This window comes from Hippoglossus stenolepis, chromosome 22 (genome assembly GCF_022539355.2).
Source record: "Hippoglossus stenolepis isolate QCI-W04-F060 chromosome 22, HSTE1.2, whole genome shotgun sequence".
Taxonomy (NCBI): domain Eukaryota; kingdom Metazoa; phylum Chordata; class Actinopteri; order Pleuronectiformes; family Pleuronectidae; genus Hippoglossus; species Hippoglossus stenolepis.
In genome coordinates this window covers 3345788-3371551 of record NC_061504.1, presented here as the reverse complement: position 1 = coordinate 3371551, position 25764 = coordinate 3345788, and the positions used below count along the sequence as shown (strand labels likewise).

The 25764-nt window shown below is 41.2% G+C and overlaps 1 protein-coding gene across 1 annotated transcript; it reads left to right on the top strand.

Annotated features, from left to right (window-relative positions):
• Nucleotides 1-9: 9 nt before the first annotated feature.
• Nucleotides 10-8460, top strand: LOC118101709 (ankyrin repeat and SOCS box protein 13). The gene is made up of 6 exons (XM_035147661.2): nucleotides 10-198; nucleotides 1006-1193; nucleotides 1422-1578; nucleotides 1681-1815; nucleotides 2604-2795; nucleotides 3893-8460. Exons 1-6 carry the CDS (start codon nucleotides 156-158, stop codon nucleotides 4018-4020), a joined length of 843 nt encoding a protein of 280 aa, XP_035003552.1. The 5' UTR covers nucleotides 10-155; the 3' UTR covers nucleotides 4021-8460.
• Nucleotides 8461-25764: the final 17304 nt, after the last annotated feature.

The following is a 25764-nucleotide window of genomic DNA, read 5'->3' as shown; positions in this document are numbered from 1 at the left end:
CCTGTTTGTTAGTAAAAACCTACAAGTCCCAGGGTGCACTTCTGGCTGCCAGGTGTGTCACGTGACGGACGCCCGGCGCATGTAAGCGCCGCTCGGGCTGTTTACAAACATCTCGCTGCTGCTGCTGCTGCTGCGTTTACACGAGAAGCAGGAGGATGGAGATCGAAAACTCTCAGCCCTATGTCCTCGGAGACATCGGTGAGTGTGCGAATTAAAACAACATGGCCGCTGAGACTTCTTATTTCTGTGACCCGGTTTGAACAGCGGGTAAGCGAACACGTCCTCTGCAGTCCGCGCCGTGTCCGCATCACCGGCGACGCTGAATATTAGGAACATAGAAAATAAAGATGGTGTTTAAAATGTACAACATGTGAACTAAAGAATACTTTTTTTTTCATATACGTATAATGACCTGAATGCTAACTGTGTGTAAACTACTACCTTTGCTCTGTTTGAAGGCAGATTGTGGTTCCTTTACATGAAGTGACATTACTACGTCATATCGCCTCATAATGTTTACATGTTAAACCTGTGAAAGTCGTATGAACAACATTACAGTAATTATACACCTCAGGCCATATGTATTTGGACATTTAAGTGTAAAGTCTCTGTTTTGATATGAAAGAAATGTGTGTGAGGAATAGACCTTTTAACACAGTGCAGAGGTTAATACAGAGGAATGACACTATAGTTCTCATATATGATTATATGTATTTGTGTTGTTCTAGCATAGTTTTCATATATAAAATACGTATTTGTGTTGTCCTAGCATTGTATTGTATATGAATATATGTATTTGTGTTGTCCTACCATAGTTATCGTATATGAATATATGTATTTGTGTTGTCCTACCATAGTTATCGTATATGAATATATGTATTTGTGTTGTCCTACCATAGTTATCGTATATGAATATATGTATTTGTGTTGTCCTAGCATTGTATCATATATATGAATATATGTACTGTACTTGTATATATGTACTATATATGTGCTGTGCTGCAGGCTGGTGGTCGGAGAGGTCCGATGTGCACAAGGCGGCCTCTCAGGGTCAGGTGTCCCAGCTGCAGCGCCTCATTCAGAGCGGAGCCTCGGTCAACATCGTGGCACTGGACTCCATCACGCCGCTGCACGAGGCCTGTCTCCGGGGACAGACCCAGTGTGTCCAGCTGCTGCTGGATGCTGGAGCGCAGGTACAAGCAGAGGGACGGACAGATTCCAGATCAGGGAACTGTCTGTGTGTCTACTTCATCTGTAGAGTATATCTCAAACAAATACAACGACTGGGGAAAGATGTAGAACACATTTTTCCAGGGTTATTTGACAAATTGAGTGATTGAGAAGATGAAATGTAAATTTCTGGAAGTAGGTTGCAGTACTTCTATTCTTCTATATGTATAATCGTATGCCGCTGTGATCAGGTGGATGCGAGGAATGTAGATGGCAGCACCCCTCTGTGTGACGCCTGTTCAGCTGGGAGTTTGGATTGCGTCAGTCTCTTGCTGGAGCGTGGTGCCACGACCAACCCCGCTCTCACCTCTCGCACGGCCTCACCTCTCAACGAGGCCTGCGTGGGAGGTGAGTGGTCCTCAGCTCACTTCACATGCCTTTTAGTTTCTATGGAATCAAGTTAATTTTGATGAGACAACCATGACTTACACACTGTTGTTTGTGTCTCAGGTAACTCGGACTGTGTGAAGCTCCTGATCGCCGGGGGTGCTTGTCTGGAGTCGTACGACCTTTACTGCGGGACCCCGCTGCATGTGGCTTGTGTTAACAAACACACAGATTGTGTTAAAGTGCTGCTTAATGCAGGTGAGTCTCTCCCCCATTTCTCTTCACTCAGCCCGACCGGTCGAGGCTGATGGCGCCCACACTGAATCTTGTTCTTCTCGAGGTTCCCTCCAGTGAAATGAAAGTGACCTGAATTGAAGTGCTAAGCAGTGCCAACCACTGCATGAAGTTAAATTTGTCTCTTGCTTATATGTTTACTGCACTCAGATGTTTGAGGTCACACTTTTAAATCCAGTCTGACAGTAGATGGGTGTTTTGATTGCACTTGTGGTGTAACTTAAGGACAAGTTACCTGACCTGTAATAATATCCCATGCTACCTCATCTGACTCTGTGGGACCAGGCACCAAGTTTACATGTGGCTATACTGGATACTTTAAATGATGACTCATAAGGCAATGTCTGCATTTAAGTAATTTTAGCTAACAGTTTAGCTGATTACTTGTAGAAACTTTTTCATGTGAATTCATAAAAAGAGTCCAGATCTACGGAAGCAGAGACAAAGCACATTTTATATTATTGTAAAAGTGAAATATACTTTAGTGTCAAATAAATATTCTGCTAAATTTAGCAATTTTCCTTCTCGTTTGTTAACAATTAAGCTTTATTGTTTTGTCGTAATAAATGTTTAATGTAGAATAGACTTCTCATGACACTACATATTTGTGAGTATTCTGCAGGAACCAACGGGCGAGACTCAGATATTGATGGTTTAAAACTTGACACGAGATTCGGACACAATCTGAAAAATGTAAATCAGATACCAGCCTCATCCTCCTCCACCTGATATTAATGCTCCTTTCTGTTTAGGTGCTAAAGTGAATGCTGCCAGGCTACATGAAACTCCGCTGCACCACGCTGCTAAAAACATGCGGGTGGAGATGATACAGACTCTGGTGGAGTTCGGGGCCAACATCTACGCCAGAGACCAGCACGACAAGAAACCAGTGGACTACACCACACCAGGCTCTCCCTCTGCAGCCTACTTAAAGTTATATGAGAGTAAGTCATTCTCAAAAAATCAGCGATGCATGTAACACACACATTACCTTGTTTTGATCAGCCAGGCTGTGTAACTGCCTTTAAACCAGTACAGCAGTGCAGTGTCAGAGTGTCACCAGCAGGTGGCAAGCAAGTATCATTTTTCACTTCCAGGAAACGTCAGCTAGAGACACCTGTTGTTTACCATGATGCTCGCACATACCGTTGGTGACATCAGCCACTGTGACTGGTGCATATGAGAGGGAGATGAATTACACACTTTCCAGTAACAGAACTAAAGTGGAGCACAGACTTTAAATAGAAGCAAACAAGGCTGGAAAAGTTAACATTTTTTAAAAGAATCATTTTATTACATACTTCTACAGCATAGATAGGTTTTGACAGTGTAATGATACATCAAATCATTGTGATGAATACTATTTAGCTCCAATATAATCCATTATTATTGTAATAATATTTTGACCCTCTGTTGCTGTAAGAAGGGATTTCCCCTGGCTCTTCTCTTCTCTTCTTCTCTCCTGTCTTATCTTTGGCTGCATCCATACTACTACGTTTTTGTTTGAAACTTGTGTTTTCAAACCAGAACGATCTCTGTCCACAGTGTTTTGGCTCCGTATCCGTTTTAATCCCCGTCCATACTTCCAGACCTGACATTGAATATTACGTGACCACTCACGTACACTAGGCATGCATGTGCCAGTGTAAACAGGAAGCATTTGGTTGTTAGTTGCAGAAAAAGCTAGGCTAAAAAGGAGATGCAGCAATTTTGCAGAATAGCATCTCCTACACATGTAAACAGCTGTATCATTGTAAAATAGAAAATTGAACTGCACAACAGCTATTAGCAAAGACAACAGGGTCAATAACACTTGTAATTGATTATCCAGACTTCAGTGCTCTACACTGGCAGCTGAGGCAGTGTTCTTACGAAAGGGGGTCATGTGATAGGAGCCTGACGAATCAGCAAAGGATACATCGTTTACAAACTCTGTTTTTGCTAGAACAGAGACTCCAGAGTAGTGTGGATAGCAGGCATATCCGTAGGAGTTGTGGATGTAGCCTAAATCAACATCTAATGCGTTGTCTTCTTTCTGCAGCCACTCCCATGAGTCTGCAGGAGCTCGGCAGGTTGGCGGTGAGGAGGACGCTAGGCACCAAAGCTCTGAAGGTCGCAGGTCAGCTGGACATACCGAAACTTATGATCAGCTACATCTGCTATGAGTGAGAGCCACTGGGAGGAAGAGTCGGATCCAAGCTCAAAAGAAAGGCTGGAATTTCACAGAGCTGCCGCAGCATTCTCACAAATAACATAGGTTAGTGTCAATCACAATGTTGTCACTAGATTTCTTCTCAAAACTTGAATCGAAATTTTACAAACTGCAGTCGAGACAGAGGAAAGTATCTCGGCTTCTGTGGTGGAAATTCAATTTATGTGCTGTATTTGCCCAAATTAATTCATTGTGTTTACATGCAAACTAACAAATTGATCACGCAGAAACTGTTAGCTGTTTTTAGAGTGTATAGTTTTCACTTACCTGAACTGGAAAACTTACCCCAACGCTGCAGAATATTCAATTCAAATCAGTGATTATCATTTGTGTTATATATTTGTTTATGTTATTTTAAAAAGTGAGGCAACATTTAGATTATCTCTATATTAGTATTATTTCTATAACCCACCAAAATACATTGTGTGTTTCCTCGAGCTCTTACAAATGTGCTGGACACATTTCTCTCCTCATATAACATTTGTAAAGCCACATCGCTTCCTTAAATCAATTTTCATTAGGTAGCTTCCTGTTTCCTGCTCTGCCTGCAGAGGTGGAAAACTCTATGATAGGGGTGGTACCTTCAGGTAATAGACAGTTTCACTGCAGCTAATGACAAGACAGCTCGCAATTGCTGCTTATCATAGTTCTGCAGCAAGCTTTGCAGACCTAAAGAATGAAATCCAGTGAAGGCTGCCTCGGCCTACAGTAAGAGGAGTTCACAAAAAGATCATATAATCATATAATATTTTAATATATAGAGATATTAAAGGTTTACAAAGTTTAGGAGCAACTGCAGTAACATATAGTTGGGCTAGGGGCTGTTTCTTTGCTTTTTTTTTATTCCTTGGACTGTGCCATAGTCGAGGATAACTGATGTGTGGCATGTTGGACATCCAAGAACATCCTGACAAAAATACTAGCATGTGCTGATATGTTCTGTGACACTGACACACAGGAGCACAAGGTACTCCTCTGCACATCCGTACACATGGAGAAGTAGAAGAAGTTTTGTGCCACATACGACCACCTATTCTTACACAGCGACCATCGTGAGAGGCAGAAATAGTGTTGGCTGGTGCCGAAATTTATAGGACTGGGTTCTGGGTTCTGGTTGGCTGCATTAACAGAAAGATCAAAGACTAAAGAAATGCAAGTGTTTCATACAAAAAAGTGTTTCATATAAACACTATGATCACAGTCACACCATTGCCTGATCTGTTATTGGAAGTCAGCGCTTTATAGTGTGTGTGTAGACAAACTAGTTAGATATGGACATTTATAGTGACCGTACAACTGGAAATGACTCCTCATCAGCAGCGTCCCTTTATTGATCTCTTACCACTGCTCCTTAGTTTCCTTTACTGCCTGGGTAAAGGAAACAAAGGGGTATTGTTTCCAATAGAGCTGCCAACATGTAATATTATTTAAATATTTCAGCTATTAAAGTCTTAAATATTTATTTATTAATGTTTGACATTTGTATTAATTTAAACAAAGAATAGAACAAGACAAAAACAAGCATCTAATTTTAGAGATGACTGTAGATGGGTATTTATTTAACTAGAGAACAAGTGGCTGAGGTCAGGGAGAGGAATCAGGAGAGACTAACAGAGGATTAAAGGTGGGGAAGGTGAGGAATTGTTGAACTAAAGACCAAAACAAATAGACTCCTTCCTTCAGTGCTCCTTCAGAAGCTCCACCTCCCACACTCGTGCACGCGCATTGCCAAGGTGCACCACTGATCTCAAGTCGTAGCATCTCCAGTGTCTAACAGTACAGTCTTAAGCAGCAGTTTTCTGAGGCTACTTATTTAGCGTGTACTCTCATCCTTCGATAGTAGAAGGCGGAGGAACGATCACATTATCTTGTTTGGGATGTGATCACAGAAAGCCAACAGGAACAGTGTTGTGGTGTTTGGGTCGTCCAGCTTTCAAAGCCAGGCCTCTGTATTTAAACCTGATTTCTTTCTGCGCTTACACAGAACGTCTAGCCGGCAGACCATGAGGAGATATTAGCAGAATTTGATAAAAAAGTGTGTTGGATTAAAATCACCTCCCCTACAATTTATTATTATAAACATTCGCATTTAGACCCTATTGTCACGTCCTTATCTCCATGGGTGGTCATTCCATAAGCTGCACATGGAGGTCCCCATACTGGAGAATAGCTACTTTGTGCTGAGGGGGTGACGAGCGATGCTGTAGATCTCGATGGATTAGATATACATGATTCATGATGAGATCAGTGGAAGAGTCCATCAAGCCTGGATTATTCCGGGAAAATTGCAAGCAACTCACTACACTCCCTCGTGTACTGTAAATACTGAGTAGCACTTAAAATATCAAAAAGCCGACATGTGTGTCAGCATTCCCTGAGTAACTAAAAGTTTAAAAAAATGAAAACATTGAATATGTAGAGGAATACCACTCGGGCCGAAGTTCTCCAGATGCTGCTTGGCTTCATCTCACATTCCTGTAAGTGAAGCCCCGAGCATGGAGACAGCCAGTGTTTGATACAGACACTGTAGTTTCAAGCAGGCGGTATCCTGGATGCCTATTTATAGCTTTGTGTCTGATGCTCCATTAAATCTGCTTATACTGCAGAGAGAGCTTAGTCAGGTCCTGGTATTTGTAGAAGGAGGTGCAGGAAGTCGTTTACAGTACGAGTGGCTCAGAGTGCTTAAGGCTGATTCATCGGCTCTTCTCTATGTTGACATGCCCCGTTTCAGAGTTTCATAACTTTAGTCTAACCATGGATTGAATCAGGACAAACACTCACACGCTGAATAGTTTGACAGCAGAACACTGGAAGATATGTGAAGGATACTGGGCAGCACATTAGAAGATACATTTTGTTCCTGGGTTCAGGTGTGACCTCTGTCTCTGTTTCTCTTCAGACCAAACAGTCAATCAATCTGTGGGACCACGTCCCTTTTAGCCTGGTGATCTTAAACAACAATTCCTCATTCCGTCTTTACAGTGAACTTTCCCAATAATGTGAAAAACAATTCTGTCCCATTAACCTCAGTCACAAAGCGGTTTTGCTGCAGCGAGGAGCTAACCGAAGCTATTGTCTTACTCTGTACATGTCACGTTGTTGTTGGCAGGTACAGACGCCTCTCCACACACAGGAAGTGAGGAGATCCACTGTAAATCCATAGAGATACTGTGTGATTGTTTGAGGGCATTATCCCTTGATATGACAGTAAATGTGGGATGAGAGCTCATGATCAGCATCTTAAACCTTAAACCTTGATTTTCATTGTCAACTGAAATCATTGGGAAATATTGTCCCAGCTAATCATATTGTGCACTTTCATAGTGCTGCTGTTATGCAGTAAATGTGGTGAAATATGCAAAGACACTGTTATAATAGTCTTTCCAAAGCAAGCAGCAGTGAGCGAGGGATGTTTCTACAGAAAGCTGGACTCTCAACATTGTCTTTCCTCTCTTGCCCCTTCTTGCTTTCCAGTATCAAACACAGTCCACGTGCAGTTTGCTGACATCAGCCTTCAGGATTTCTTTATGTAATTTCACAGTTTTCAAACCTCTCTCTCCTACGTGGAGCTGCCAGCAGCAGCGGTGACCTCGGGCAGCTTTAAAGAGCAAGAGGTCACCTGTCAGTTCTGCTGTCGTTCTGCACCTGAGTGTTTTCCAACAGATCTTTACAAACATTATTTCATGCCTTCGGATCTGCATCCAAATCTCTCGGTTCACTCCCCCCCGCTTGGCTCGCTCCCTGAACGTGCCCGGGCTGCACGATGCTGGCCGGAACATGCCGATCGTCTGGCTGCACCCCATAAACATGCCAAGATGTGGAAGTTTGTTTGATCAGAATATAAATCCCTGACAGCAAATCATTCATCATTTCACGATATCTGGAATAGTTTGTTCTTTTAAAAACAAAAGAAGCTGTGTGGTGCAGCTTGGAGCACGCACCTCTTCTCCTTCATGTGGACAGTTCCTTTTAAGAACATTTTGAAATGTTTGACCCCGATACAGATGGGGCTCCTACTTCAGGCCTAAAATAAACACAGCAAAACATGCACGGTTTACTTGAAGTCTACAGAAGGGACTGGAGAAAGCAGAGAGGAGGGCAGGCAGGCAGGCAGGCATGCTGGGTATGTCCTGTTATCTAAGAGGAAACATGTCTCCAGCTCCTAAACAGGGCTGTTAAACTTCAGGATGAACAATGGAGTTGCCGGTTTGTTGGCAGTTGTCTGGGTTGAAATGTTTTATTGAAGTGAATAAAGTCGGGTTTAATCTGCTCTGATGTTCGGAGCCCACTGATTTACGTGTTATCAAAAAAATCATCCCACAAAATGTGTCATAAATATTTATCTGAATAAACTGTACTGAAGAGTTGATTTATTGAATAAATTGTTCTGTTACTTATGTGTTTATGGTTGTCATGTTTTTGCTAGAAATCTGGCTTTAATAAATACCCGAGTACATGTGCATGTATGTTTTTGTGGTGGCGTCTGTCTGATGCCAACTTATTCCTGTAAACACAAACCAAGAACAGCACGTTCTTGATACTTTATCCTGATAGAACATCTCTTCCCTTTGCAGTAGAGTCATTAGTGAGAACTGGGCTACACACCAGATACAATATTACAATTTTTGTGGATGCTGCATCTCCTCAAGCATTAAACTCTGTTGATTTTACGACAGGTCCATGATAAGACATTCATATTTTGCAGACAATTAGCTGAATTCTAAATACATAGTAGGAAGAACAAGGGGCACAGAGATGGAAAATAAAGTGAAACTTTCCCAAAAGCTACAGGGATTATTATACAGTAATTTTGAAAATATAGGTTATATGTAAATATAGTCAAACAAGTTATAGGTATATAGGTAAATAAGTTATCTAATTTTATTTTTATTTTATTAAACTAGAAAAGCACTATATAAATACAGTCCATTTACCATTCTTAAAAAACTTCTGCTTGACCATACCGGCTGATGCTATCTTAAGTTTCACAAAAGTAAGTTATGCAGAGGAGAGGCTACCTGCAAATGTTCTGATATAAATTTGTAAAGAAACTAAGCCCTCAGTGCATTGCTTCAGGATTCTAGTACACAGACAAAGTTTTTTTCTACAGTGTGAAATTGTTAGTAAATTCCATTTGATCCTGTACTACAACATTTGTTTTGCCACTAGGGGGCATTCTCGCCCTTTAAGTTGACATGTTGATTCACACAATAACAGTATTCTCTCTCCTTCGAGCTGTCTCCTTTGTCAGACGACATCATTGCATGGAGTCCATGTTGACTCCATGATGGTAACTTTTGGGCTGTATGTTTATGTTGACAGGCCACCCGTCAGTCAAATCTGATTAAACCCCGCCCACGCAGTCCTGATATTTCAGGATGTCTTTCAAAACATTAAAGGTAAAATAAGTCACTTTTGTTACAGTGTCTATGTTATATATTTTGTTTAACTCAATTAAATCTGGAGGTCTGCACTAAAACTCCTGAAGCATAAACACAGAAGGATCCTAACTGGGTAATAGTGGTGAAGCCATCAACTCCCATGATGCCACTCTACATCTCAACATCACCAAACTGCAACTTTTCTATTGTTTTGATGGAGAGACCTCTGGTGGCAGAAAATTCCATATCGTGCCTTTAAATTTGATTCTTGTTTATTTTTAGTCATAAACATTGAACATTAATTAAGACCTTCAAGTGAGTTTTGGGATGTACAGAGTTTAGGAATTAACTGTACAGCTTTCACTTTAATACTTTGTTTTGAAATCATAGACAGCACCTGAGGATATTAACTATAAGGAATAACCAAAAGAAGCATGTTACCAACTTTTCCTATGTGAATTCAATGATCATTTTAAACAAGTGTGACAGACATGGGCTGCTGCTTTTATTACATCAATGGAGACATTTGCTAAAATCAAAATTTATTTTTATCATGAACATGTATCTTTGAAATTATGTTTTGTAGCAGATTTGCCTGAGTTCACTTTCCCACTGCAAGTTGATGAGAGTGAATGCCCCTCACTAAGATCAGATGTTCTTATTCGCCACTAGGCTGTGCCAAAGATAAGGGAATACCTTGCCAGCCAAATGCTCGTAGTATTAATGAGCCAAACACCAACCGTGTGTTCTCCATCACCATGTGTTGTTCAGGCCCAGAGGACAAAGAGAAAACAAGCCCCTGTAATTGTGGTCCCTCTCCAGCTTGTGGCAAATAAATCAGACCCTGTTGATATACTCGCATGTGTCAGGAAACAGCAGCTCCCTCCGTCTCGTGAGAAATACATCCTCGGCCTTACACCATAAACAAGAGGGGGATCACAACTTGGCAGCGAAGGAGGAAGGAGGAAAATCAGAAGAGGAGAGTAGATCGTTTATTTTAGGAGCTGAACACACAGGAACTTTGGAAGCTTTTGTTTGGAAATCAGAGGAAACGGCAGATTCACATTCTCTGAAACGTGTCTTTTAATAAATAAATGAATAAATACATCAACTTTATTTACGTAGCACTTTTCAAAAACACAGGAGGTATTTTCAAAGGACGTAAAAACAGAAAATGCATGCAGTGCAATAACAATTTTAAACAAGTTAATGCAGGGGACAATGGATAAAATGAAGCAATTAAAGACACAAAAGTCTGGTTAAAAGCAATATAATAACAAAAACAACAAAGTAAAGCACCAAAGAAAAGCATCCAAATGAGTTCATGCTGATTAAAAGTAGTTAAGGTCGAAACCTGCAGTGGTATTTACACTATTATATGCTAGATAAAACATGTAAGAAAATGGGAAGTTAGCTGCCATAGTATAAAAAGATTTATTGGGCCAAACATCATATCAAATATTGGATATCATCCAATCATCACTTTCCTCAGCGACCACAGCTACATGGAAATGGGAAGTTAAGTAGTTCAACCTGTCCTCAGTTGTCTTTATTTGTTCACTTATGGGCGGAAATGCAGTGACCCTACTGCAAAGGTGGCATGTATTGCCCATGACTTAAAGGAACGAGCCATATTTTTTATTTACTATAATACTTTCCTACTGTGACAGAAAAAGTCATATCACTCTCATGGTGATACAGCTAGCCAAGGTTCAAAAAGACCTCTAAAGCTCCCTGACAAACAGGTTGCACCTTGTTTATTTATTCCAAACACGAGTCAAAAGGTGAAACAGTCATTTGTGGTTTCCATCCTGGAAGTATTCACTGAAAGCCCATTATCCACATGTTCAGTGTCTCCAGCTATAGCTCAAACTGCGCAGTTCTAAATGCTTGAGTGTGTTTCAGCACATATGTAACTCGCCCCTGAAAATCATAAATCGTAGGTACTTTGCATGGAGCCAGTCTGGCTGTTTCCCTCTTTTTACAGTCTCTGTATTACACACGGACATGAAATTGATATCAGCACCTTTTTAACACAAACACACATTCACACAGAAGTTTCAAAAACGTGTTTCCTTAAATGTAAATTAACTTTAACACCAGTTGACATTGACACACCTATTGCTCACAGAATTTCTTAATGGTCTTATTACTCCTGAGGCATTTTTCACATTCATATATGTTCTCAGAGTGTTTGCAGAATTGTTATCAGGGTCCATCCAGGCATTTTGAGTTAAAGATATTGTTCTTTTAATGTTGTTAACGTCACAATTTGCCATCAGCTCTCGAGGAAAGCTGTGATGCTTTAAGGTGCACACAGGATTTAGTGGCATCTAGTGGTGAGGATGAAGACTGCAATCAGTTGAATACCCCCTCACCTGACCCCTGCCTTCAAAGCCTATACGAACCTAGTGTGGCCTCCAGATAACCAAATTGCAAAAGGTCATCTCTCGAGCCAGTGTTTGGTTTGTCCATTCTGAGTCCCTGTAGAAACATGATGGTGCAACATGGTGGACTCCATGGAAGAGGACCCCTCCCTCCCTCCCTCCGGATGTAGATATAAAGGGCTCACCTCATGGAAACGAAAACACAACGATTCTTAGGTTTTAATGTCACATTCAATCTCTGCCAACAGATCCCTGTAAATCCTGTGGTGCTTTAACAATAAAGGACTGGAGCAAAAAAAATAAAAGAATGTTCTTGAAAATGTTTTGTAAAGAAACTGTGGCACAAAATAACACTTTAAATATAAAAAAATGTGTCAGCATTAATAGAAACCTGCACTGATGAAATCCCAATTTAGATTCACTGACTTGAATAATCTTCTAGATTTGATTAACAGTATCACATGTGGAGCATACAAGTCTATGAAATGTATATCAACCGCCTCTTTGTTGCTGTTCATTGGTTGGACGTTGCTCTTTTATCCGTCCACATGGTCGGGTATCATACTCACTGTTTTTTTTTCTCTTCCACACGTGGCGTTTGATTTTGTGAGTCCTGACCGAACCAGCAGCCAGTCCCGTGAACGACAGGATTAGATTCTTCCGGGCGCTTTGCTGAATGAAAGGAGGAACACTTTGAACGCGGAACACTGATTTCCACAGACGTGAAGTATCCGACGCAGCAGCTGCTGTGCCTCTGTCATAAAGTCGGGCCAGAACTGAAACCATGTGGAAAGAAGGAGGAAGAAAGAGAGAGAGAGAGCTCACTGAAGCTGAGGGAAGATTATTTACAGCCTCTGGCCTTTGAATGAAGATCTTCACCAAAAAACGATGAGTGAACGTAAATCCACATTTGAAGCAGACATCATTGCTCTTTTGTGTTTTTGTAAGCTTTCAGAACTTTAATGCAAAATGCTACAAGTATATTAAGTTACAGGATGCATGCTGGATAAGAGAACAACATGAAATAAAAAAACAAAACAGGAAAAGAGCTATAATCAATCTTCCTGCATATACTGCCTTGTCTCTTTAGAGCATTTCTATACACCACTGACATCTCGAAAATGAAGAGATGACGAAAAGAGGATGCCCACTTTCAAAAATTGACTTTTCAAAATGATGTCACTGAGTTATTCCACTGTACTTACTTGGTTTGTAAAGCATTAACATTGTTAATCGCAATATCTTAAAGTGAATACATTTTTCTGGTTTGCGATTGTGTATCCTTGCGAGACACTTTCTTGGATACTCAATGAAGGAAGGAAGCAGAACACACAAAGAACTGAGGACAGCAGACGTCATGAACCCATAAAACGCACATCGTGTAAATTATAACACAGCAGAGATGTCGGCGGGAAAAGCAGATGTAGGGGATTAACACTGTAATTGTAATAATTTATTGATGATGCCACTAAATTAAAGACTTCTGAGCTGCAGTTAATTGTTTTCAGCAGGACTCCAGAGGATCCCAGTCACTCTGTCTGGCCTCCACCCTGCAGTCTGCTCCCACGCTTACAGTCGAAGAGGCTGCTTGGGTCTGAGAAAATATAATTCACGTGTCTGGAAGTCTGCACCCAGGGTTACACACACACACACACACACACACACACACACACACACACAGTACAGGGACACTTCAAACGCAGCGAGATGATCGAGCCATCTGGTTGTATTTTGGGAAGGGAGTCCCCCGTCCCAGCGCTGCCTCAGTTCCCGTCGCTCCAGTGTGAATGAAGTCAGCAGAGTCTCCTACTCTCTCCTAGTCTCCTGCTCTCCCTCTCAGTCCTTTGTCTTCTGCTGCAGTGACGCACGTCTTCTCAGCAGTGGCCCACTGGACATTTCTCTGTTTTCCAGCGAAGTTCTAGACGGTCACAAGGGCTGGACCACCTTCTGTCGTTCTGTGGAATTCTAATGTACTTCTTGTTCCTCCTTATTTTTTATGGTGAGAGTGAACGAATAAACCTGCTTTGACCAGCTCTTCAAAGGGAGACAGAGGAACTTCAGAGGGTTTTTATATCCTCAATGTCCTCAATGTAGCTGAAAGGTTGTTTTCGTCTTCTAGAAGCCTCCAAACTTCTGAGCATAGAAGAAAATGGTTTAGTCCAGACCCTGTTTAGACCCTTCACATAAAACTGAATCCAAAAAAGAATACACAATGCTCCTAATAAGGTAAGTGCAGGATTTGTGCATTTATTTACTGCAATTTGGTGTCAGTTTCACGGAGTTTGAAACAAACTGAGATGAAACAACACACACAAAAGAGCAAAAAGTCTTATTTTACTTCCTCTGAAGTCCTTTTTTTTTTATTATATTTTGATTAGGGTTATATAATTAAATAAAGAGAATTACAAGTACTTCCCATCTTTGTTAATAGATAACAGAAATCATGCCACACAGGCCCGAACAACAACACCAGAACAACGTCATTGCACAAACAACAATGGAGTGGATACACAATGAAACAAATTATACCCCAAAACGTTTTGAAGCGTACAAATAGTCATAAATTAGTGGTTGATTTGTGAAAAAAAAAAACACAAACAAACAGCCACTTGTCAGTGTCCACATGTTCCATCATTCCAATGTAAAATATCAACAAACTGACAAAAGTCCAAACTATATTTAACTAAATGACTAAATATAGATATTTGGTGCCAGCATATCGATCATCGTATCTCATGAGTCAGGACAACGATATATTGCCTCAGCGATATTTTGTCCAACCCAGCAACCTGTCTCGACAGAGCTAACCAGTGGTAAAGAGCAGCCATTATCCGTATTACCATCCAATTTCCTGTAACTCTTTTAATCAGAGTACAAACTGCTCCACAAATGAGGATTTGTCGATTGTTATGAGACAAGAACCTTTTTTTTTCACAAATCTTTATTGCAACCAGAGCAAAAGTGACAGATACAAGTAATGAAAGTGTTTTTTTGTTGTTGTACAAATGTAAATCCCAGCCCCCCCTTCTTCGTCCTCCCACCCCATGGCAGCGTCCCTCCCAGTAGTTCCCCTCAACAACCCACCGGGGTCTCCCATGGACTGCTCAACCATAATTACCTCAAGAAAAGGTCAAACGAGACAAGAATCAACGGTTCAAATACATCTCTCTGTGAGACTGACCAAACTATCAGCTACAGACTGTGCTCACCAACATTCTCTCTCAATCTCAATTCCAGGACCACCAGTGTCCTGAGGACGCACAGATAAACTTTGCTGTGCTACGTCTGCTGACCAAGGGCCGTGTTCATTACAGCTGTTGCATAACTGTTGCAACAAGATAAGATGTCCCAGAAGACCTGGCCCAATGTGTGTCAAGGTGAAGACAGCTTGAGTTAATCGTTAGATCATATGTGACCCAACCAGCAGGTAGAAAACACTGATATTTACAGAAAGACATGATTTTGCTCTTTATTCAATTTAAATAATGAATCAAACACTCAAAATGGGGTTTGAAATATGTTCACACCACTCCCCACAAAGAAGATGAGATTTACGAAAAATAAAATAATACATGATGGGGGAATGTGTTTATACCTGTTTTGAAACAGTGGAAGCTGGTGATGATGAGGTGGTGCCGAACTTTGCACACATTTCATTTCCCTTTGCACCAAAAATATGATTACTGAATTCATTTTATCGTAAGAATCAGGGCAGCAGTGTTATGTTGTATTTGATAGTTACACGCCATCTGCACGGTCAACCCTAAACTGTGCCGGCAGTGGATTGTGCCCTATGACGCCCGCACTGTGTTTAGGAGCTGACTCCATCTCCAGCTGCTGCAGCCATCATGTTCATTCTCAAACACTCTTTTGTTGCTAACACTGCTGCTGTGTTTCCTGGGGAACATCATGTGTGCACATCAATATTCATGAGGGTTTTTGCATTTACCATTTATGGTGCATTGTGGGAGTGAGGTGGGTGGAATATGAAGCTTGCCCATGTGTGCACATTTTTTATTTGACGTGCACGTGCAGACTTTTATAAATATGTGTATTCTATCTGTCTTCTGTTGGTATAGTCCAGAATCACACTTTTATGAATGAGGCTCCAGGGCTTTAATGTGGGTACTATGGGTATGCATTGAAAGCACTTCAGCTGCTTCACAGAAACTAAAAGACAGCTTTTTGAATCTGTTATAGATTCACTGTGTCAGGTTCGGTGAAGCAGATGGACCCAGGACGCAGAGTTTAAACAAAAAGTGTCCTTTTAATGGCCAACAGAAAAAAACAACAAACAAAGGAGAATCTCAAAAAGTCAAAAAACTGAAAAAACAAAAAGCACACAGGGGAAAACACTGGAAGCTTTACGAGAAGACGAGAAGAAGCAGGGGACGTGAGCACAGGAGATGAAGCATAACGACAGGGATGAAGACAGACATGAAGACAGACATTAAGACAACGAACTGACAAGGGGAGGCACAGAGACTTATATACACACACAGGGAAGGCAGGGGCAATTGGACACAGGTGGAACACATGAGGACTGGTGCAGACGAGAAGGAAGTGAAGAAAACACACTAGGAACAGAGCCTACAAAATAAAACAGGAAACAGAACATGGAGTGGGAAAGCATGCGACACCGAAACAACTCATATACAAACAAACACAGGGAAGTACAAGAAACACGAGGTAATAATTAAACAGAAAACACTTAATAAAGAGGTGGAAAAAGAAACACTCAAAAATACGAAACCATGACACACTGAGCACAAATTTTCTTTCCGTTTCTGCTTCACATCCACATTTACCCCCCAACGTAAGGCAGGGGAACCCCCGGCCTCCCTGCCATATACACCCTCAAGGTTTCTGCAGGTTTCAACAAGTCAAATTTAAGACTTTCTAAGATCATAATTAAATAAATTTAGGACCTATGTCATGTACGACAGATTCGAAGTAATATTGGAGTCCCAGAATCACAAACTGAAGATAAGGCGAAGGAGCTGAATAGAGAATAACCCTCGAAACGCCACGTTATCTCACCAAACTACAGGCACAGACGTCTCTCCCAGAGTCAAGCTGAGTGTTCTCAGATGAATTCTTGTTTGCAGTTTTATTACAGTGTGCTGATATCTGTATTCTTGAGAAAAGACTGTAACACACAGACATTACAAACTATACATGCCGCTAAAGCATTCTCTAAAAAACACAAGACAGTAGTAGTACTAAATGCAAATGAACATAATTAAGACCGTCCAAAACTTATTTAAGATCTAGTGCATAATATTTTAACATATTTAAGACTTTTTGAGGCCTAAAATTATTTAATTTTTTATTTTTAAGACCCCAACAGAAACACTGATCCTGCGTTTGATCCGGCCTGCAAGTCATTTCATAAATACTAAAAATGCATCTCAAAAATACAAAAGAAATCTCTTGACAGCAGCAACATTTTTTCCGTGAAGAGGGAAAATAACATGAAATTGTAGACTCAAGGACCTTTCAACAGTGGTAACGAGGGAGTGGAAGACATTGCTCTTTGAATTCTTCCCACCAGTTTTCCTCTGCATGCTCAGGGATTGGACTGACAACCTTCTGGACACGAGCCTGCTCGGTGCACGGTGCGGAGTCTTCACTGAAATGTCTTTCAAATTCAATTGACTCTGAATGCAGTGAACTCACAGCCACGATTTGACGTTATCCAGCCTTGAGGAAGCAGCACCAGGGAACATGGTCTTCTTCAGCTGTCACTGTGTGAAGCCTGGAATCCTGGAGGTCATACGACTGGCTCCTGCAGCATTCAGCACATTCAACCCATCTGAACAGACTGCATAGCATCTGCCTGCTTGCACTTAGTGTTCCACTGCAGCTCCGCTTCACACTGCATCAAGACCGAATATTTATGTGGCAGCTCAACGTGAGGCAACTATTGTTTAACTAAGCAGAGACAACTGTTAAGCAACTTATGGGATAGAAAAGATAAATCTGTGACAGTCAAAAAATAAAAGAATATAACTGAATGTGTTGGATGAAGAGTTGATCCAAGAATAGATACGAGCAGCTCATACCTTTCTATTTTGAGGCCATTAACACCAATCAGCAGCAGCTCCCGATAGGTTTTGCCTGATGTGAACACAGCTCGGTCAGATGAACACAATTATTCTTCACTGACAAACACGTAGCTTTCCAAACGCTTTGATTTCAAGATGGATGCTATTTTACATTTATTATTTAAACTACAGTCAGTGTTTTGTCTGTTTGGTCAAGTTTGCATTTGCACAATAACCACATGGCGGCAGAAGGTGCACATTGCAATGATTATTGAATTTTTAGCTTATTTTGCATTATTTACTTTCTTAACTAAATATTTCAATTGTTTATTAATTTACTTTCAGCTACTATTTGGAACTTTCCTGCTATCTTGCTTATCAGCTATATTAAGTCAGTATGTGTATATATTTTTAGATATATCCTCAAATATTGTGATTTCTATTCCTTAAGGTTGATAAGCTGTGATTAAACCCTGGTGAACTGTGCAGTGGTTGGGAGTAGCACCATTAAAGAAGTACTTAAATGAACTTAATCATGGTTAAGAATTTAACGGATTCATTAGCGTGTTAGCACGTCATAAACTGGAAGCACAGCAGCATTGTAATTAGTGTCTATGTAGAATAAAGGTCATTTCTCAGCCCTGACAACAATAACAACAACAACAGCAACAACAACAACATCTGTAGAAGTACAGAATGTGCTGCAGGTAAATTGTTTTCAGCCTGCCCCTCTCTCCCCGACAGCTGTTAATTAGACCTTTCCCTCAGAGAAGACGTGCCATGAATGTAACAGACTCAGCCGTATGTTGACACACTGCTCTGCATAACAGCAGCGATGTTACCAGGGGGGGGGAAGTCAGAGAGGAGTGCTCCTGTTTTAAATGCCTTTGCTGAGGGACATGTTATTATAAACTTTGTGCAAGGCCTTGTTTGTTTTTGTGTTCTGATGATTTCCGTTGCAGTGCTAAATCAGTGGTCGTAATTTGTTTAATTCCATGTAATAGAGCGATATAAACATGAGACCTCAGGACATTTTGGTGAGTCTAGGTTCAGATTAGCATTAGGGTTAGTTATGGTTATGGCAAGGCATTTAGTTGTGATGGTTAAGGTTAGTGTGAGAGGCTGGGGAGTGTATTTTGTCATCGAGTGTCCTCATAACTCTAGAAAGACCAATGTGTGTGTGTGTGTGCGTGGGCTGTGTAAGTGTGTGTTTAGGTACATCGCGAGGCAACAGCCATGAAACAAATTCACAATTAATTCAACAAAGCATTTTTCTGGGACGATAAATCACTTCTGCTCTCTAAACCGTAAATAATAGGTCATAGGAGGACGAGATTAGGCTTGAAAAACACCAGCCTGGCGCCTGGGAGCTGCTGAGGGGAACAGTTTACACCTGTGGCTGCCCCGCTCCCCTCACGTGCGCCGGCCTCTTTCATTTGTGGCTGGCAGGTGAGACTGCTTATTTCACTGTCTGGTGTGTTTATCAGCTGGTGATAAGACGGACCACAGGGAGGCTGGGTGATGAACATTCCCTGGAAGCACTGAGGTACGACACCCCTCGCAGCTCAGTGGCAGGAGTGAAGATGTTATATATTAGTTATAACCAGTTATTGAGGGAGTTTTTTCTCTCCACAGTCGCCAAAGTGCTGCTCATTGTGGGAACTGTTGGGTTTTTGTATATTATGATTTGGCGCTATACAAATTAAATTGAATTGAATTGAATTAAATATGGACATATATAGATGGAATGGAATATATGGAAAGCCATGCAATTACTGCTAATTATATAGCGATGGATTTGTGTACATGTCATTTTCGTTACCACACCCCCCCTTTGTAATAAATCTGTCAGCACTGGCAGCCAAGATGATATTCTAGTGATAAATAACAGCTATTGGCAGTGATCATGCTAAATGAAGAGAGAGAAATGGCCTCTGCGTGTCCAAAAACAACTGACACAACTGGAAAATGCACTCCCCCTCACATAAACAGTGATAGCACAAAAACACCCCCAAAAGGTTTGTCATGTTGTTTCCTGTTCTACTAAATTTAGCTCAGTATGAGCACTATCTGCCTCGTTGTGGTTATGTGTGTTACTTTAGCATGTACGACAATCTTGATCTTTCCTCAAAATATATCAGACATACATTCTAGGTGAGTTACACTAAGGAACAATCTCATGCAAATAGATTATGTCTACATAAAAGCGCTCCACCTCTTTAATCATGACCTCAAAGTTCACGAGTTGTGACTTATATATTAGCAAAGGCCCCAAAAGTTTATATTTTGTTGCATTGTTGGTCAATACAATTTTTCACAACAGGAAAATGGTATTAAAGGGATAGTTCACCCAAAAATGAAAATTCACTCATTATCTACTCACCACTATGCCGATGGAGGGGTGGGTGAAGTGTTTGTCTCCGGGATAAACAGCGTTGCAGCCAAATCCAATACAATTGAAGTAAATACATGTGTATTGTTAAGGGCCCAAGGAAGTGCAGTGTCGAATTTGGTGCGATTTGAACACATGATACAATCGATATTAATAAACATTGAATAAACAGGTGGACAGCAGCGGGGGTGCAGCTTCAGGGTTCTGTAGGCACTGCACTGGTTTCTCAAAAGGAAGGATTACCACTGATCTTTACAACTTAGGAGACTCATTTGTTTGGAGACCATTAAAAGAAAACACGTGGTAACTTACAGCTGGACGAAAAAACATATGGCGCTATCGATACAAAAATGTAGACATTTTACTCTTGCTTTTATCTAATGTCCTCACAATATCCAAGTGTGCATACCCGAGTGTGCTAATTGTGTCTTTGAGTTGCAAGCTAATGCCTCACTCAGACTAATGGCTCCGTAAATATCTGTTTTATAGCGCAGGCCTTGTGCAGTGTCCTCGAAACCATGACCTTTGACCCTAAGCTGATGGGAATTTGACCTGCTACAGGCCCCCCCCACCATCCACCTCCCTCCGTCCCTCTCTATTAACACACTGGGGAAAGTTCAATTCAGATCTGTCATCTCGCAGTTGACACAGCGCTTTTCTTTCCCCTCCATATCCCCCCAGTCCTACCGATCCTCATCTGTCTGTTAACAGTAGCGTGGCGGCAGATTCCAAATTACTTTGGTGAAAATATGATTTTCCACAGGAAATGCTTACTCACACTTTCCAGGCTGGCTGTGAAAACTGGAAAATCAGCAAAGGATAAGAGGGCAGGGAAGGGGACGAGTGTGATTCCTGGAAACTGTCCACACCACCACCACCACCCATCGCTAATCGAGCTCTAGCACGACTCCCCCGAGGTATGTGAGGTTAGTAGTGTGAGGTGGAGAGAGCAAGTGGGTTAGCCAGCTGGCTCAGACATCGGCAGAACTGGTGATGGGGGGGTATCTGGTCTTTATCTTACATTCCCACACACACACACACACACACACACACACACACACACACACACACACACACACACACACACACACACACACACACACACACACACACACACACACACTTTTATGGAAACATTAGAGGCATCTGACGTCAGATGGTAGTGATGGGGGGCGATCACTGAAGTCATTATTGCAGGGATCCCAAACAATAATGGCTGGTTGGTCTGTATTTGTTATTTCTGTTGTAAGAGTAAAAAGCAACAATTTTAACAGGGTCATCCAGTGTTTTGGATTTTTGTGGTTATCTTGTTCCATATCAGTAATCTGTTATTTGACTTTGTCTGGTTCTTGTGGCACCACAGCAGAAATTCTCCTTCCAAAGGAGGTTTTAGCTTCTTTGCTGATAACTCACTCAACACAACTTGCCTGAGTTTGGCCTTTTCCATCACTGTGAGTACATCCCTGCAAACTAGACACACTGGCTTGTCTTTTGGAAATCTACTTTGTATCACCAGTGATACGAAACAGCTACTCATGAACTCAATGAAATGACGGGTCACACATCCAGTGTTATTATATTTCTTTTGTCACAGAAGAATTTAAATTCTGGCATGAAAATATTTTTTTTTTCCATTTCCGAGAAGCTTTTTTATGAACTGTGTTTTTTTGTTTTTCTGAATTAATTATATGAATTATTATAATAATATTACCTCTGAGCCTGGATCAAATTGTTCTACAGGCCGTATATGGCCAGGAGACCAAACGTTCCCTGCTTTAGTCTTGAGTATTCACCCTCTTGTTTTGGCTGGAGGTACTTTGATGCTCTGAAAACTAAATTCTTACCACAAAATAAGTTCCAGACACACACTGACGTTCACAGACTGAAAACATCTAACAGTGTAAATGTCCTCTAGTTACCTTTCCCTTTAAAGTCATTCCTACAGAGCATATTGACGTGTTTCAGACATGTCATTCATATCTGTCTTAATGAACGTCCCCTGTGACTTCAAACCGCAGACCTGTCGACCAGTCATACGGCCTATTGGCATGTGTGTAAATGAGCAGCATGTATCCCCCCTCGGGCCCTCTCAGGATATTGGGTAATGTCTGGACTGTGCATTGTGGCCATGCTCCGTGGTACTGGCCGTCTGGTAAGGCAATCGTCTTGGTGGTGAAAGATATTGGGATGATTGCAGCCAAAATATATAAAAAAAACAGTGAGAATGGAGTAGAGTTTTCCATCAGAGGCTTTCAGAATGTCTGCAGCAAATGCTTGGAAAACAGATACATATAATAAGACATGGAGTGTGTGATTGTGTGAGTGGGCCTGTGTGTATATCCAAGTCCAAAACCTGGGAGCGCACTGCTCTTGTGGGGTCCCACAGCTTGGTTGGGATTAAGGACATGTGTGTGTGTTTGTGTGTGTGTGTGTGTGTGTGTGTGTCTGACCTGGCAAATAAAGATACAGAGTTAACAATTTGATGGCAGCACGAAATGCATTCAGGCCTGAGGCAAGTTTAGCTCAGTCTCAGCTTAGTTCATCATTATGTGATATGATTGATAAGAATTAAAATTACGATAATAACATTATTAAGCACATCACCTCACCCTGTTGTAGAGGTTAAACTCTGACTCTATGCAGATTCATGGGTGTATTTAAAGCTACCTGTGATCCCGTCTGGTAATCAGAGAGTAGCTGCTACAACGACAGCTGGTAATTTAAATTCAAAGTTGTAGCCTTTTTGTCTACGAGTTTCCTTCCATTACATTTACATAAATTTTAATTTTCACACAAAAAACCTGGCCAGAAATCCCAAAACAAGTTGACTATATATAGCTTCTGTAAGGCTACGTTGAAATTGCGAGCGGGGGCGAGACATGAATATAGACAGAAAACCTGAAAAAGGGCATTTTGTCATCTGGCAGCATTGAACGCCCGCTGCAGGTTTACTGTTGAGTGTCGGCTTTCTGTCGGAAAACCCTCGATGAATATTTTACAAGACGGTTAAAATTCTTCAGGTTCTTTCAAGCGGATCAGTTTCGGGGGAAAATCACTCGCACGCTATGAAACTGTTGACGGAGATATTTTGGTGGCGGTGTTCGTGTGTCTCCTGAGTGGAGGTGTGTGTCGCGGGTGGCAGGCAGGGGCTGCTGTCCTCAGGCCCTGCAACAAAAGGTCAAAGGCCAAATTCTTAAAAAAGCACGTCAGGATCAGAGGGGTGGGGGGGGCTTGACAGCTTGTCAGAAAGTTGCAAACTTGGCGCAGCTGACATCCGCTGCAAACCTAAATGGACTGAAGATGTCAAGTGAATGTCGGAGGGGGGGGGACCTACCTGGAAACACTTCAAAAGGAGTTGGAAAAAATAACTCTTGGCATTTGTGTTTTTTTTGTTGTTGTTGAGCAGTTTTCTGATTGTTTGAAACAATTCCCCTTGTGCTTTTTATTGAACCAGGCTGAGGAAAACCAATGGAACAAGCGTAACTTTTTAGATGATGCACGGTTGAGTTTTAATGAAGTGACACATTCAAACCGATGAACTACTTACAGAGAACCATTTTTTCCACACGCATATATAACAAAAACACCATCAGATGTGTCATGCCTGCAGTGAGAGGTCACACCCTTCGCGCTTCCTAATGGTTTTTCTTAAAGGAGATGAGATTGAATTACACCTCCCCTGGAATGACAGACTTTGTTGTTTTTTTTTTATGCTGGAAACCAACATCCATCTTTGGCTGCTCTGGTTATATAATCCCTGCGCAGACACTTTGCCAGAACACGTCTTCTCGCCTGGCTCAGACTGCTGTGTTTTTCTATAGGCTTTATGAAAGTGCATATGTGAATTCATCTTTGTGGATGAATGACTGGCTGTGCTTACATGGACTGCTTCATTTTGACATGAAGAAAGTTGAGACTGGATGAGATGATCCCATGTCAATGACAAATGGTCTGTGTCGATACAGCACTTTTTCATCACTCATACACTGTGGGCACAGCCGTCAGGGGGGATTTGGGGACCAGCATCTTGCCCAAAGACACTTTGGCACATGGGATGGGAGAGATGGGGATCGAAAAACTGAACTGTCTGATTACCCTTAACAGATTAAGTATAATCAGATCAAGACTTAGATAATAATATATCAGCCAAATGTTTGAGCATGGTGTTTTGGCTAAAACCAGCTGTGAGCTTCCATGAAAATGTCTGAAAAAGTCTCAGCTACATACTGTATGTGTGTGTGTGTTTACACTTGTACAGATATCTTTGTGAGGACCATTTTGAGCCTAGACCTTATATGAAGCGGAAAATAATGAAAAGTTGCTTTTAGGATTAAGGTTAGAATTGGGTTTAGGTGAGGGTAAGGCTCACGGTTTTCTTGGAAAAGAAACTGATAAACAAAAAAGAAAACAAAGAAATAAAAGCATCTGCCAAGGTCCTGAGTAATCACAATATACCTTTAACTATAACTAGCTGTGTCAGGCTTTGGACCTCTGAGGACACTGCAGCATATGTTTAAAAAAAGAATCTAACACAAAGGTGTTTACCTGCAGCCAAAGAGGGATTATGTTGTAAGGAAATAACAGCTCACCTCAATTTACCCGTATCAATCTTTTCTGTTATACTGAGGTTCATTTGAGAAGCAGAAATTTAATACTGTCCCTTTATTTACATGTCCCCGATTGTGGGTCATAAGCTGCTGAGGAATCTGACTTTTTTTTGTCTTGGACATATCAGTTCAGCCCGCGCCTCTTTTTGTATGACATCGTGTATAAAGCTAAGAAATTTTAAGTTTTAAAAGTAGTCAGATTATTTAAACTACTGTGAACCTGCAGGAAGAGAGATGTTTGCTTTTGTCGACCACAGACCGAAAGTCAGAGACCCATTGTTCCAAAGAGAAGTAGGTCCCATACAAGTTTTTTTTGGCCCTGATCCTAATGTGAGTACTAATATTGGGTATCTATTGATACCATGTCTGGTCCCATACTTGTATTTCTGTTACAACTGGATCCAATGTTGATTTAAGAGCCTGTGTATCTGATAGATTAAGATACAACACACAACCAATTTTTTGTGATTGGTAAAATACTGAAAGTCTTGGTTGTTGTGATATGAAGTGTATTTATTGGGATTTGCCAGGTACTGACATTAGGGAGCAGCAATAACTTAATATCCAAGTTTAATTGAGTGACTCTATAGGGTCCCGCAACTGGTCCGAAATAATACTTCACATTCACGCACACCAATACAATTTAAACTCACATTACTTGAGTTGTTAGTTACACAACAAGTTAGGTCACCAGATCATATGTGTTTACTGAGTCATGTGAGGAGGACAACAACCGGCGACTTCGTGTATGGGTCCACAAGACCTTTTCTTATGTTGTATGATGCAAGGCGACTTGACCGAGACACAGGTGCAACATGGTCAGAGAAGAAGAGCTGGTTGTCAAACATGGTTGGGGTGAGGGATTTAGATGTGGAGGGATTTTGATG

Coding starts and splice junctions, on each gene's coding strand:
- LOC118101709 (XM_035147661.2), top strand. CDS start 156: ATGGAGATCGAAAACTCTCAGCCCTATGTCCTCGGAGACATCG. Junction 199..1,005: donor CTATGTCCTCGGAGACATCG/GTGAGTGTGCGA, acceptor GCTGTGCTGCAG/GCTGGTGGTCGGAGAGGTCC. Junction 1,194..1,421: donor TGCTGGATGCTGGAGCGCAG/GTACAAGCAGAG, acceptor CGCTGTGATCAG/GTGGATGCGAGGAATGTAGA.